General features: G+C 37.9%; 1 protein-coding gene across 7 annotated transcripts in view; it reads right to left on the bottom strand.

Moving 5' to 3' along the window:
* Positions 1-15,086, bottom strand: part of TRPC1 (transient receptor potential cation channel subfamily C member 1) — a 25,598-nt gene extending 10,512 nt beyond the window's left edge. For 2 of the 7 annotated variants that reach the window (XR_012674854.1, XR_012674853.1), the window contains exons 1-8: positions 14,729-15,084; positions 12,740-12,894; positions 11,371-11,472; positions 9,844-10,046; positions 8,308-8,439; positions 6,005-6,200; positions 4,013-4,349; positions 111-250 (exon numbers count right to left, since the gene is read on the bottom strand). Coding sequence is in view for 4 of the 7 variants with exons in the window: in XM_075158309.1 (XP_075014410.1) it covers positions 111-250; positions 4,013-4,349; positions 6,005-6,200; positions 8,308-8,439; positions 9,844-10,046; positions 11,371-11,472; positions 12,740-12,894; positions 14,729-14,864 (1,401 nt within the window). In the remaining 3 variants the exon portion in view is untranslated. Of the gene's footprint in view, positions 1-110; positions 251-4,012; positions 4,350-6,004; positions 6,201-8,307; positions 8,440-9,843; positions 10,047-11,370; positions 11,473-12,739; positions 12,895-14,728 lie in introns of those variants that run through there. The other 5 variants (XR_012674852.1, XM_075158309.1, XM_075158310.1 and 2 more) reach the window with 5 other exon arrangements.

The following is a 15,086-nucleotide window of genomic DNA, read 5'->3' as shown; positions in this document are numbered from 1 at the left end:
CTTACATACCCCGTGTAACATATCTTCACATATTTTGCAGCAATGTACTAAAATTATATTTGCCCAGTCAGTCCCAGAGGAGCTTTGGATCTATGGAGATGGGTGCTCACCTTGTTATGGGCAACGACTTTGAGGGCAAAAGTTGCCAAATACAGGGAATTCATGACAAAACTAAGCTGATTACGGGATTCTTCTAAAAAGTCTTCTAAACCATCATACCAGAGTCTTTTAACATCTGACCACACCATTCCTGCAGGGAAAAAAAAAAAGTACTGTCAGGGAAGTCAAGCCATTGTACTGAATAGATATTCTTTTACAACTAAAGCACTTTTGACTGACATTTGCAAATGATATTTTAGCAAAGAAAAAGAAGTGGAGTAATCAAGTAAATTTACTAAAAGCATTGCATTGGCAACAAGATGTTTAACCTTTTCAAGCCTACTTTCCAACTAAGAAACACATTCTCCAATAAAAAATGGTGTGAGAGGAAATCAATAGGAGAAAAATTGGGACAGGAAAAGGTCAAATTTAAATAAAGGTAGAAAGCTAGAATACAAATGCTTTCTCTGATTGAAAAGTATTCAGTTTTTCCCAAAAGCACTATAGAAAGCATTACATTGCTATATAAAGTAAAAAGTATTTTTTGGAAGTGTGTAGGTATTATAAAATGTTTTTTAAGAATAGTCAGCTCAGTAAACTGTTACCAAAAAGATCCTAAAAGTTGAAACTTTTCCTACCCTAAAGAGACCATGACTTAAGATTACAAAAATTAGAAGTTTAAGTTAGAGCAACATACATTTAAATATTCAGGATCTTTATACCAAACTGAATTTTACCATTGTTAACCTGTCTGGCTGTACAGAAAAATACAATTGCTAAGAATTTTACTAACTGAATGTCTGTTACAGACTTGACTTTTTTATAAAACTTGAAAGGACCGTTAGATGAAATATAATGGCACCTTTGATTTCTATGAATAATCAGTTATTTAATGTTTTTTTGAGTACTTAAGATGTATGCTACTATATTTAGGACAAGAAGAAAAGCAGCATGTGTATAAATAGTAGTTAAAAACTGTTAGACTTGGTTCAGCTTTTAGGACTTTGCAACTTCTCTAAAACTTTGGCCCAGTAAGAGCAAGATCCAGTGAATGGAAAAAAAATCAGGTACTTATGCATGACTTTATTTGTTCAGTTAGTTTTGCAGCAATGTTGGAAGGCATAATAAAAAAAAGGCTGCTGTGCACAGTTCGTTAAAAGACTTATATAAATCTTTCCTCTTCCTGGTTATAAAGAAAATATTTCTAAACCAGAAGCTCTGTGCCCCTCCATATGATCACCATGTATTTTACACTAAATTTGTTACAGAATCAGTAAAAGGAGTTGGAAAAATAGAAGATGCTATAATTGATGTTATTTACACACACAAGAATTTTATTTCTGTTGCTTTATTTTCCTGGGGAATACACTTATATGACTTAGGCTCAATAACTTAGAAAAGAGAATTACTGTATTCGTGATTTTGAAAGTTAATCTAGCAGAACACAAAACTTGCTGCTATCTTTAAGTGTTAGAAATTCTGCTGTGGCCATTTTGACATTGATTTTTAGAAAGTATTTTAATGGGACTATGGAAGACGGTAACGTAGGTAAATCCTCATTACTTGGTTCTTTTAATTCCAGTTGATTTTGTCACACGTTTTCTAAATACATTCTTTTCCAACTTACTGAATATTTGTAAGGAAACAGTACAATATGCATTTAAGCTATAAGTGCAATTACTATTTAAAAAAATCTTAAGATTCAATAATGTGAAAAATAACCTGATTTTAATTATTTATGTTACTTATAGGTCATTTTTCAATCCTATCTGAAATCCACATGTTAAAATACTACTTGAAGAAAATAAAATGTTTCTACAGCCTTTCATTAAAATTTCCAAGACCACCTAATGACACACTTTCTGCCTACATTAGATTTGATGGAACAAAAGAATTTCTAAAATCAGGTATTTAATCTCAAAACAAAGGAGAAGTCTGTAACACTGATTTGTACTCTACATTTGAAGTTCTCAAATTTCTTTTAAGACCTGCATGCGTTTGTGTGTGGGGTACTGGGTATTTCCAAAATCTGCATGAACTACTCAACAGTTTTAATATAGCTCAACACTGAAAGGAATCACCATTACAAAAAAACCCCACCCTACAATAGCAAATAAACCACCCACAACTACTTAGATAAAAACTGTGGTGTTTTTGACTATATCATTGCTTTTTACAAGTCCAGTCAACCAAATGATACATATCTAACTACCTTACATTAAGGTGTAAGTTTCCATGAATTTATCTACCAAATTTTAATGTAAAAACAAACACACACTAACCAACCAAAAACATGTTAAAAAGTTTTATATATTTCCAACCAAAACAAAAGTTCATGAGTACTCAACAAAAATTATACCTGTGCTCCCTCTACTGCATCAACCAGAATTAACATGCATCCTTTCAGGTACAGTTATGATAATCGGTGACAATGACATACAGAAATGGAAAATTATAATATGGGAAAATACTACTTTTTTCTGTGTTTTAAAAGAAGGATGAGGTAAATGCATACCTTCAATTCATTAGACTAAGATGGAGTATGCATGCATACATATGCATAAATAAACATACACAACATACCCTTTTTTTTTTAAACAATATGCCAACTCTGCAACAAGTCCAAATTGTATCATTAATCACTTTTCAAATCAAGTATTACAGAATTGGCCATGAAAGACTGAGCTGTTACTTATTGTTGATGTACCACTAAACTGGCAATCTTGTATATATATTCAAAGACCTCTCCCTGAGCTGAGTAGAACGCTATAAAAATTTCACGTTTACAACTACGAAAGAGATTTTGCAGAACCCTAAATTTTGGCAATTCTTTAAAGTTGGATTAGTCCAACCAAAATGTACAGAATCCTCCTGTTCTATCTAGTTAGAGCATATTAAAATAGAAACGAAAACAGTGCAGGAATTGATTTTATGACTGTAGCTGCATGCTTACTCCAACTATTTACAATCCAGAAAAAATATTATTAACTTGCATACAATGCACAAATACTTTTAATCTACTTTACGATTACATAAAGATCTTAGCTAGATTTTCAAAGAAACAATAATTTTACTAGTAATATTCAGATTCTAGCATAATTCCATACACAGATACACAAGTAATCAAGAAGCTCAGATCATTCCTACTGCTTTTTTATAGATCCTGAATTGGAAGGGACCCACACAGATCATCAAGTCCACCTGGTGACCCCACACAGGGCAACCTAAAAGTTAAACCATATATCTAACAGTGTTGTCCAAACACTTCTTGTAAAAGTGAGCTGGAAGAAATTAAAAGTTATGTGGATTGTTGGCTGATGAAAAAACAAAACAAGTTTGACTCACAGTGATTAAACCACCTACATACTAAATACTACTACCTATTCATGAAAAGTTATGGGAAAAAAATCTGAAGTGATGTCTGAATTAATTTTATTCCTCAACTGAGCACCAAGGAAAACTAGTTGATGACAGGCTTTTATCTCTTACAAAATCTGAGGAACACACACTTGTTTTGCCTTCATGCTATTTTACCTTTTTAAGATCAGGATTTAAAAATGTCTAGGAAGATACATAGCTTTTACATTAATTTGTTATTGCACAACTGAATCTCACTTGCATCACTCTGAATGCTACTGGTCCTTCTGAAGAAAAATTCACATTCCTCCTCTGTTAGGTCCTACAACATTCTATTTCTGATACTTCACCTTCTGTGATAACTAGAGATCGTTGTAACACTTCACATCCCTTCCTCAAAACGTGTTTGTTTTTTTTTTCCTGTAACTCTATCCTCCAAAGAGCAAACTTCAGCCAAGCAATGAGTAACATGCTGATTTCATAAGAAGGTAGTACAAATCATTATTGTTCGATCAACATCAGCAATTGTCATCCAATCTACTCAAATCATACCTACCAGTGAGCCATATTATCAGAAGATAGTCTATTCTCTCAAGGGCTGGTCCCATTGTATTCTTCTTATTCTCATTGTAGACAAGGGAGTACAAATTAAGTAATAACAGAAACGTGAAATATGAAGCTCCATGAATAATAAACTTCATAAAAGGAGTGTGAATTATTCGACCTACTCGAGATTTAGGGGCTAACAAGTAACACAGGGACAGAACTGGCCAGAAAATGCCAACCGTCAAAACAGTCAAAATTTTCTTGCATGTGTGCTTGCGTCGATAGCCTGCCATCTGTCCAAACCATACAGTGTTTAGAAACTGCTGGCAGTTAGACTGAGCGACAAACTGGGGGTGAAAGAAACAAACAAGAAATCAGTCTCAGGTTTCTTAATACAGATTACTAATTTGCATTATTAAAATTCATTTTCAAACTACATGTAGGAAAAGGCAAGAATATTAAGTTGAAATAATTATCTCATAAGAGAACAAAAGTGCTATGGACCCACTGTGATTATAAACATCAATTATTTTAACTTCCTTCTAAAGCCAGCAACTAAACATATATTATACATACTAGACTTCTAATAGTTTTCAGGTTAAGAATTAGTTTTGATTTCTATTTATTTAGAAATCTAGCATATAAATAACATCATACACCTCAGACAGCTTCATTGTCTGTCATTATAAAATACAGTGATCTTATCTGCAGAATAAGATACTGTTATTGTAAAATACTATCCACAAATGTTGCAAAACACAACACCTTGTAAGATGGGGACTAAAGTGGCCAAGCAGTTTTATACATATCAGTTCCTAAAATCATTATGGCTCTATTCAGCAGGGTTAATTTTAAATCAGAGGGTTAATTTTAAATCAGCCCTCAAAAGAAGATCATTTTGGCCTGAAGGTTATGTAGATTATGCAAATGTAGTTTCAAATTTCAGGTGCTTATTTGCATGAAGTTACAAAAGAATATATTTCACTAGAGAATGGGTTGTCATTTAATTTAAAAAATATCAACAAAAAGAACATTTATATTATCATCACACTTTAGAAAGCATCACAAAAAACTGTCTCTATAGTAAATTTGCCAGGAATAAAACATATTCTGCAAAGATACTTTCCTCATACCACACAAAAAATGTTGCTGTTCTCCAACCACTGTGGTAAAAACAAGCTATGCTCAAAACCAGAACATCTGAAATACTTCAGTATGCTTGTTTAATGCATACCAGAAATGTGTAATGCTGGTTCTAGGACATTCCATAACTATGGCTTATGACTTATGTATTTTAACAGTTTCACAAATGGTTTAAGCCTAGGTATGTAGAACAGACAGAATTATAATGCCTTCTGCAAATGCTAACTGAAAATGGATTTTGCATGGAAAGGAAACTTTTTCTCTGTCCCCAGTCCTTGTACGAGAATCCCACAAATTCCCATTTGCCTTCTAGTACAGCAAAACTAGAGTTATAATTTGTCAAGGAATAAAGACAACAATGACCTACTGCATGAAATAAGTTCCACAATGATAGCATAAAAAGGCGCTACTACTCTGGAACAGAGGCGTTATTCAGTTATACCAGCATAGGTCTAACGTAATTACTGAACAGCACAGACAAGGCCTGAGCCAAAGCTGAACAGCTAATGACAAGCGAGAAGATGATAAATCATGTATGGCACCTAAGGATCCATGCTTCCCTAGGCAAGGATTTAATGAGAATCTGAACAAATAATTACCACTACCAGAGCTGTTCATAAAAGAGCAGTAGTCTATACTCCAATATAGAAAATTCTTCTCCACAGTAAATACTGAAGAAACACTCAGTATCTTGCAATATCATTTCCCTGTTTCACATGCAGATGTTCTGTGTATTACCATCTCTTCTATAACTTGAAAATTTATTTCCACTTCTATGTCTAGAGGCAGAACAACAAATTAAATTAATTACTAGCAAAATATGATATGGAAAGCCTATCAAATTACTGCAAAGACAAACCTCTTTTTGATTATACTTGATTGCAAGTTTTAAGCGGCTTAAGTTCATCCTCTCTTCCAACAATCCTCGCTTGTCTACATGTTCATCGCTAGATGTGTGATTCAGAATAACTTCCAGCTCCCGTGAATTCCGTGCTTGTGCAAGCAAATCTTTAGCGAAGGTTTTACACTGTTGAGCTAGCTCCTCATAATCATTTCTGAAAGACACAGAAACAGTACATACTATTACACTGCTCACATATTTTCCATTAAATCATTAACTATCCATTTTTGGTTGGGATTGTATGTCATGCTAAGACAAATTAAAAAAAAAAAAACAAACTAACAGTCATATGTCAATGTCCAAGCATTCTGAAGACAACTCTGAGTAGGTTTCACCATGTAACACGACAATTACACTTCAGTTTAGTTTACAACTCCACTAGACAGAGAAAAATTGAGAAACAGACTTACAGTATACAAATTCTTATCTTATGAGTTCCATATAAAGAGTAAAAGCTTAGAATTATTTCCAGGAGATAAGAAAGCATAATAGTCACAAAATATGGCACTGGTAAGTCATCATTTGGACTTTCCACTTGAAGGGGAAGTTGCTTTGGGTTTTGCTTTATTCCTGTCATCTGAAAATTAAAGTCTATTCACTGAATACTATTTACTAATATAATAAACACAAGAAAAGAAACCACATGATTTGCTTGTCTCATCTGGCACACAGTCCATTTTAGTGCCAAGTTGTATCACAAAAACACAACAGTTGAACTCCTATTAAGAAAGACAATCAGCTATAAAAACAGAAAATTCATACGTTGTTTAGGAAAGTAGAATTTTACCCCATACAAACATTTGCTTTTATGTTCTCAGAAAGCTTTTGTGCTGCTAAGTTTCAAAATGGTAGAAACCTGCATATTTTAAACATAAAATTATAGTGAGCATTTGTTCATTAAACAGACAGCGCGAAATCTTCTACACGCATATGCATATTGTATGTGTATATATATATACACACACACACACACGCGCATGCGCTGTTCAGAGCCTTACAATATAAGGAGCAAAATTAAGAAACAATACCTGAAACAAGTCCCAACATGAGTCAGGTCAGTATAAACAAGGTGTTGCATACTTCTACCCTGATGCAGAGGGACCTGGACAGGCTGGATCGATGGGCCGAGGCCAACTGTATGAGGTTCAACAAGGCCAAGTGCCGGGTCCTGCACTTCGGCCACAACAACCCCAGGCAACGCTACAGGCTTGGGGAAGAGTGGCTGGAAAGCTGCCCGGAGGAAAAGGACCTGGGGGTGCTGGTTGACAGCCGGCCAGGTGGCCAAGAAGGCCAACGGCATCCTGGCCTGTATCAGAAACAGTGTGGCCAGGAGGAGCAGGGAGGTGATCGTGCCCCTGTACTCGGCACTGGTGAGGCCGCCCCTCGAATCCTGTGTTCAGTTTTGGGCCCCTCACTACAAGAAGGACATGGAGGTGCTGGAGCGTGTCCAGAGAAGGGCAACGAAGCTGGTGAAGGGGCCTGGAGCACAAGTCTTCTTAGGAGCAGCTGAGGGAACTGGGACTGTTTAGCCTGGAGAAGAGGAGGCTGAGGGGAGATCTCATCACGCTCTACAACTACCTGAAAGGAGGTTGTAGTGAGGTGGGTGTTGGTCTCTTCTCCCAAGTAACAAGCGATAGGACAAGAGGAAATGGCCTCAAGTTGCACCAAGGGAGGTTTAGATTGGACATTAGAAAAAATTACTTTACTGAAAGAGTGGTCAGGCCTTGGACCAGGCTGCCCAGGGAAGTGGTTGAGTCACCATCCCTGGAGGTATTAAAAGACGTGTAGATGAGGCGCTTAGAGACATGGTTTAGTGAGCACGGTGGTGTTGGGTTGACGGTTGGACTCGATGTTCTTAAAGGTCTTTTCGAACCTTAATGATTGTATGATTCTATGTCGGGGGAAAAAAAAGTGCAGAGTACTAATGAGATATTGATATGATCAGTAGGTGTGTGATCTTGAAATAAGTCAGCATTTAGCATCATTTCTATTTAGTTTTCCAGAGCAGAGCTGAAATTTGAACTGTTGGTGCAACTATACACATTGAACTGTCTACATCTAAAAGGATTTAAAATAATTGAACTGTCAAAATGAGTGCTAATAAGGCATAAATTATATTATAAACTTGTTATTATGTCTAATTATCAGTTTAAACACTCCAATTACAAAAAATTAAGAATAAACCTTTTCTAATGCATACACATTTCTATACATGTAATTTCATAAAAGTATTAAAGTTGGTTTGTGTTTTCAATTCCTACCTGAATTCAACCTCAACAAGGCTTAATTCTTTCAAGTCTGCACTAAGTTCAAAAGCTCGCAGGATGGGATCCTCCTCTGTCAACATTATTAAAGCAGGACTGGCCAAACACCGATAAATGTCAAGACGAAACCTGTGACAAAACAATAGCAAGCAAAATGAAGATGTTTCATTTGATTAGCAGTTTCAAATCGGAACCTTTTCCAAAAGTTTGCATAAAACAGTCAGCTGAAAGACAAAACAACTGGGTTTCTTAAAGCCAGACACTACAAACATTAAATATGATATGTCATGGAAGATACTCTCCTTCACATACTTAAAATTGCCATTATTCTAAGTATCAAAAATTGGCCAAACTGGTTCCCTCTTCTTTTCCTCACTACTTCAACTGTTATCAGTACATCAGCAGCAGTCCAGCCGTTAAGGTAACAGTATTGGTAAAATTTTGACATTTTAAGTGTTATACAGTAGCTCTTACAGTTTTTCAAGTGGAAATAAGAGAGGGAAGTAAAGCATTTAAGGCAATCTTCTATTTTAACAAACTAAGTTAAAAACAGTGGGGAGCTTTAATGTGCGATACAAAAAAAAAAATTCAGGGAAAGCATCTGAAGGAATGTTTTCCTCTTGCAAAACTAGCGACACGGAAACGAAGTCTGTTATCCATTCTAGCTTAAACTAAGAGCTGTTATCTCAAACGTTTCTACTGTTTGTTTGCTTGGGATACCCTGACACCTTTTCTCATACTGAAGTTAATGACATGGGGTATCAGATGGATACCAGAATGTGGCCTGTAGTAGCTGAATACCAGTAACAATTATCCTTTCACTTCCCTTATTTTTTAGTAATTTGAATACATACTGGAGTAATTATGTTATAATTAATTGTATATTGTAATTCCAGTCCACTTATGATCTTTGAGCTCTGTGATTTTTCACCCCAGCTCTCACACATTAAATTGTATTCAACCCTCAATTGTCAAGTTAACCAGACGAAATACCGTTAAAATTGGTAAATCCCTCTCCTCATTTGAACCTTTATTAAAAAGCTTTCTAGTTTCAAAAATACTGAAGAAAAAAAGAAAAAAAAAAAGTCTTTAGTTTGCATTCATCAATCCATGCTACATAAACACTTTTAGAAACAGGATACAGAATTATCCACCTCCTCATTCTGGCTCAAAAAAACCCAAGTATTAACTAACTTAAGAAAAAATTTATTTGCATAGTTCCTAGGCTCCCAAACCAAAACCAGCTAGAATGTTTGTGACACAACTGGTAGAAAGGAAAGGCGCTTAGCTTAATATGCATGGTGACTAAGAGTATAAAATCAAAATGAAAAAAAGCCACTGCCTCCCACCAGCCTTTTCAAGCACAACCTATCCCCAAGAACTACCATCTCTCACAATAAAGGCTACAATATACTAAAGGAATCCACCCAAACCTCACCTTAAAGAGAAAAAGGAAATATACTGAATCTGACCCAAGCAATACCAGCAAGACAAGAATTTTTTTTATTACTGTCTACGACTGGTAAATCTCACCTGGAATGTCGTAGACTATCTTTTTTATTCTTTGCAGTACACAGTGTGCATTCACAGCCTACAGCATGAGGTTTGGGTAATGATATATCTTGCTTTAACAGCATGGTGAGAATTTCATAGTTGTTACGATGAGCAGCTAAAATGACAGGTGCCACATCCATAGTCGTCGAGTACTCTGGGTTCTGAATGCGTTCCATTAGTTTCTGGAATAAAATGTAGGAAGTATCTAAATTTATTACATACAGTTCTAATACAGTGTTTACATGTAAGGGGTTTTTTGACTGTTCAACAATAAATCTCTCCTTCAAAATATCTGCCTATGTTTCATAACATGAAAATAAGGAAAAATTTGTAACAACATTCAAACACCTCTCAGATAAATACTGGAAAAAGTGCTGGAGCGTGCCCAAAGAAGGGCAACGAAGCTGGTGAAGGGCCTGGAGCACAAGTCTTAGGAGGAGCGGCTGAGGGAACTGGGACTGTTTAATCTGGAGAAGAGGAGGCTGAGGGGAGACCTTGTCGCTCTCTACAACTACCTGAGAGGAGGTTGTAGCGAGGTGGGTGTCGGTCTTTTCTCCCAAGTAACAAACGATAGAACGAGAGGAAATGGCCTCAAGTTGTGCCAAGGGAGGTTTAGATTGGATATTAGGAAAAAATCCTTCACTGAAAGGGTTGCCAAGCATTGGACCAGGCTGCCCAGAGAAGTGGTTGAGTCACCATCCCTGGAGGTATTTAAAAGACGTGTAGATGTGGTGCTTGGGGACATGGTTTATGGTGGACTTGGCAGTGCTAGGTTAGCGGTTGGACTGGTTTATTTACATAGAAAACCTGACATTCAGTGCCTACCTTCTCCAATATACATGCATGACATTAAAAAGTGTATTTTGCTCTAGTTTGAGAAAAAATTATTATGAGTATATTTACTATCTAAGCACAGAAAAAAATATTCTGACTGTACCATACTCTGTTATGCAACACCTTATTCCTTCCCTCCCTTCACCTCAACTTGTGAACTTTTAAAAGTTCTTTGATACTTAAGCATTGCCAAGATAAGTTTCAACTGATTAATTTCAAGGCAAAGATTTGATGTTTATAGATTTGCTTGAAAAATCTATGAACCTTCAATACATGAATATACCCATTATAGGTCAGGCTGCTAATTACCTTGCAAACAGTCTACAAGAAAAGATTTATAACCACTCTATTTTTTTTGTCTTCTAGACTAACTAGGCATCTGTTAGCATTTTGCACATATAAAGCCACTGGATTCCTTAGGCGGTTGTCCTGGTTTCGGCTGGGATAGAATTAAATTTCTTCCTAGTGCTGTGTTTTGGATTTAGTATGAGAAGAATGTTGCAAAATATCCTTTAAGACAAAAGAGGCTATAAAAATAATCCCTAATGTCCAGATTCTATCACCTTAGAGATGCAGAATTTCATTTAAGAACATTGTTTTAAATACTACAGTTACCCAGAATGCAATAGCCCCCACTCCCCGACCAAAAATCAAGGAATAACAACACTCAACTACAATGGTTGGTCTTGAGGATCTTTTTGGTCGGTGATTAAGTAGAATGTCAACAGCTCCCACCACTTCCGAGTCAATAGCCACCAAAAGTGCATCCGATGACTAAGAAAAGAAAACAAGTTGTATGTGAGAAGAGCAGTACCTTAAACAGCATAAAGAGTCAATCTGAAGCCAAACTGCATTTTCACTTTTTTACGTTGTGCCTTTTTTTTTTTTTTAATTTATTTTTAAAGTACTAAAACAATGTTCTGTATTATCTCCATGTGTATGTTTAGGATACAAATTCAGGTTGTCATTCCAGGAGTTAGCATAGCATTACTGACAATTTGTTTCATTGCATGAACTGCAGAAGAACCAATTGCAGAAATTACTTTCCAGCAAAGATGATGCAGAATACTTGCAAAAATCAAGTTCTAAGGGACAGTTTACCAGGTTATTAAGGATGTTAAAAACAAGTGTCTGTGTAATACAACTCAGGTGTATGGGATACTTCATTCTGTGGTAAAGCTAGGAACATAAGCTTTTTTTCCTGGGCTGGTAACTATTTCTGAAACTTCTCTTAAATTGAGCTAAGCAGCTTTTCATTTTCCCTCCAGTTGATACTATTCTTTTTAATTCACTTTAGAAAATTCAATTTTTTACTTTAAAAATAAAAGAAAAAGACACAGCTTTTATTATTGCCACTAAAAAGGAGATCCAGGGAGGAGAAAGCTTCTTGTTTTTTTCCCATCCAATATCAAACAACCTAACAAAAGATACTACTTTTCCCTGTCTTACATACTTAAGTCATCATAGCTACAACTCTCCCAGCAGCAGCAGAGATATTGCATATAGTTAAGGAAGTATTGTTGGTACGAAACCGCCTCTGCCATCAAGCACAGATCAAGTTTAACAAGAAAGCACTGCAGAAATGCATGCTTGCCTTAATTTAAAATAATCTAATATAACGTGCAATTTTTTAACTGTGCTATCATTTTAAAAGTTATTATACTCCACAGTCAAAGAGATCTCTGCATTCCACACTTTTTAATATGATGCACTCTGACTACATACTGTTTATTTTGCTTGAAGATAATGTATACATTATCTCTGCAACAGAAATAACATTTAAAATAAAATTCAGACTTGTTAATATAATTTAAAATGTTACTTATACACTTGCCATGCCAATAATATCCCACTAGAAAAGTAAATTAGTGAGAAGAAAACACTTTCATAATTAGTAAATGGAAAAAGAACTGAACTGCCTATAAAGACAGATTCTATTTCCTTCCAAATTCAGACAGATTAGAAAAGATGATATATGAAGAGTAGAATACACAGATCAATGACTACACTAAAAATTTTCAGTAACTTATGTGTTCTATACCTGGCAGCCATAATCCAAAAGAAGCTGTAGTATGTCCAAGTTTTCATTTTCAATGGTTATGGTAACAGCATTTCGTCCAAGCACATCTACACAATTTATGTTCATTTCGCCCGAGCTGTTTTCCTCTAAGAGTTTCTTAACCATGTAATAGTCACCTGCACAAATAACATATGAATGTCATTTAGTATTACTATAAAGCAATAAAAGCATGTGAACATTGTAAGTACCAGCTACCCTCAAACAAGACAACATTCCATAGCTGACAACAGACATTGAGTATGTCAGACAATTAAGAAGTCAGGGTAGCTAAGCATTCTCTCATCAGGGAGGAAACTAAAGATATTTCAGGAGGTCTCTTTCAGGAAAGCACTAAGACATGTACTTTAATCCACCCCTTTAGTTCCAGTCCTAAAAACAAGCACACACAAAAGCATGGGTACTTTTCAAAACTGGGGCAATAGCTCATACATAACCTGTGAAACGCAGGAAACATCAAGTTCTACTACATCAGAGAAGGCTTCTCCGTTCAAAAGAGCCATAGGCTCAGAAAAGCCCTCTCTACAATGCTACAAACAGGTTTGCATCTTCCTTGAGCAGAAGCCACATTAGTCTTCTCTGTATCACTCCAATTTTAGCATATATATCTTCAAAGCAGGTGTGATATGATGCTGCAATGTTATAAAATTCAAGCTAGCAAGTCTGATGAGCAAGTAAAGCTAACTACAGTAAGATGTACATAAGCTGCACTTTCCTATTTGACTGAAGCATAGACACACCAGGCTGTTTAGTGTTATTGTTTAATTGATTCTTCTTGCCCAAGATAAAAGCTTTGAATTATTTTTGTCTATAGGGTAACAAATTATTTTGCAGACCATAAGAAAGACAGACCTTAGTGTAGAATACTTACAGAAGTATACGTAGAATACCTCTACGTGCAGTAGAATACGTACAGAGTCTGCAAGAGTACTAAACCAGCTGTTATCTAGACTTTTTTTTTTTTTACATTTTTTGTTGTGCATCCTTTTAGCTCCCTGAGCCTCTGTTTATACTTCGATAGAAAGCTGTGGGTCGGTCTGATCTTCAGGATAGGCTACACCAGCAGCACAGCTGCAGGCAGTCCAGCTGTCTAACAGCAACGCATCCCGCCACAGAGAGCACCAGAAAAAACCTCCTAAGCCCGCTGGCTAACATTACCGCAGAAATACTCCTACAGTTGTGAACTAACCTAAACACAGCCAGCAGACAGCTCTGCATATAAACATACCGGCTGCTACAACCATGCTTATGTCCTAAAGTACACATAACCATTCAGCATGATGAAAATCCTATCTTAGAGTCCAACATTTTGGACGTGTTAAGATCAGTTTGATTTAAGACTGTTTCAATACTTAAGGGTAACTAAATATATTCTTAAAGTAAGTAGCATATCTTAGAAAGGAAAAATCTCTTCCCATCCACCACTATGGGTGCAAATCACAGGAAACTAGTCTCAGCAATTCTGGGGACGTCTAGATAAGCCCCCAGTCTTACAATAACTATATACTCACAAGCACTTTAACAGTGAAGGCAGCAAATACCTTACGAACTCCTCTGACACAAAACGAACTCCCTCACAAACACAGGAGCTGTCCCAACGCCTCCTCTCCGCCGGCGCCCGCTGCTACTGGGGATAGCGGGAGGCGGCGGAGCTGCGGGAGCGGAGCAGGGCGGCCTCGCCGCAGGCCGCCTCCTAAGCCGGGCGCTAAGACGAGGCCAGACGCCACGGTGCCCCCCAGCAGCAGCCGCGCAGCGGGGCACGGCGAGGACCCGCCCTCTCCCCGGTGCGAGGCGCGGGCACTCGCAGGATTTACCCCCAGCCCCCGTCCAAACCGCCGGGCCGGGGCGCTGCCGCCGGGCGGAGGCGGGCTCGGGCCCTCGGAGCGAGCGGCCGAGGCCTCCGCTCCCCGAGAGCGCGGCAGGAGGGGCCGGGCCGGGCAGCGGGGCCGGTACCTTTGTCGCAGGCCAACAGGAAGAGCTTCTCGTCCAGGGTGGTCTCCTCCTTCACCTGCCGCACGTCCTTCAGTGCCAGCAGCTTGTTCGGCGAGGCCGAGGCGGACGGGTCCGCGCTCTGGTACAAGGCGGCCATGGCGCCGGCTCTGCCAGGCCCATTAGAGCTCGGGCGGGGCGGTGGCGCAGCGCAGCGCGACCCCCGGTGCCCGCTGCCACCCCGGAGGGAGCCGGGCGGCAGGCCCCGGCGCTGACAGCCCCGCGGGCGGGCAGGGCAGGGCAGGGCGGAGGGCGACCGCTCCCCGCCGCACTGCGCAGGCTCCAATGGCGCCGTCCCCCCTGTGAGGGGCAGCGGGAGGGG

This window comes from Calonectris borealis, chromosome 9 (assembly GCF_964195595.1).
Source record: "Calonectris borealis chromosome 9, bCalBor7.hap1.2, whole genome shotgun sequence".
Lineage (NCBI taxonomy): Eukaryota > Metazoa > Chordata > Aves > Procellariiformes > Procellariidae > Calonectris > Calonectris borealis.
The sequence above is the reverse complement of the archived record's forward strand: the minus strand, read 5'-3'. Positions and strand labels throughout refer to the sequence as shown.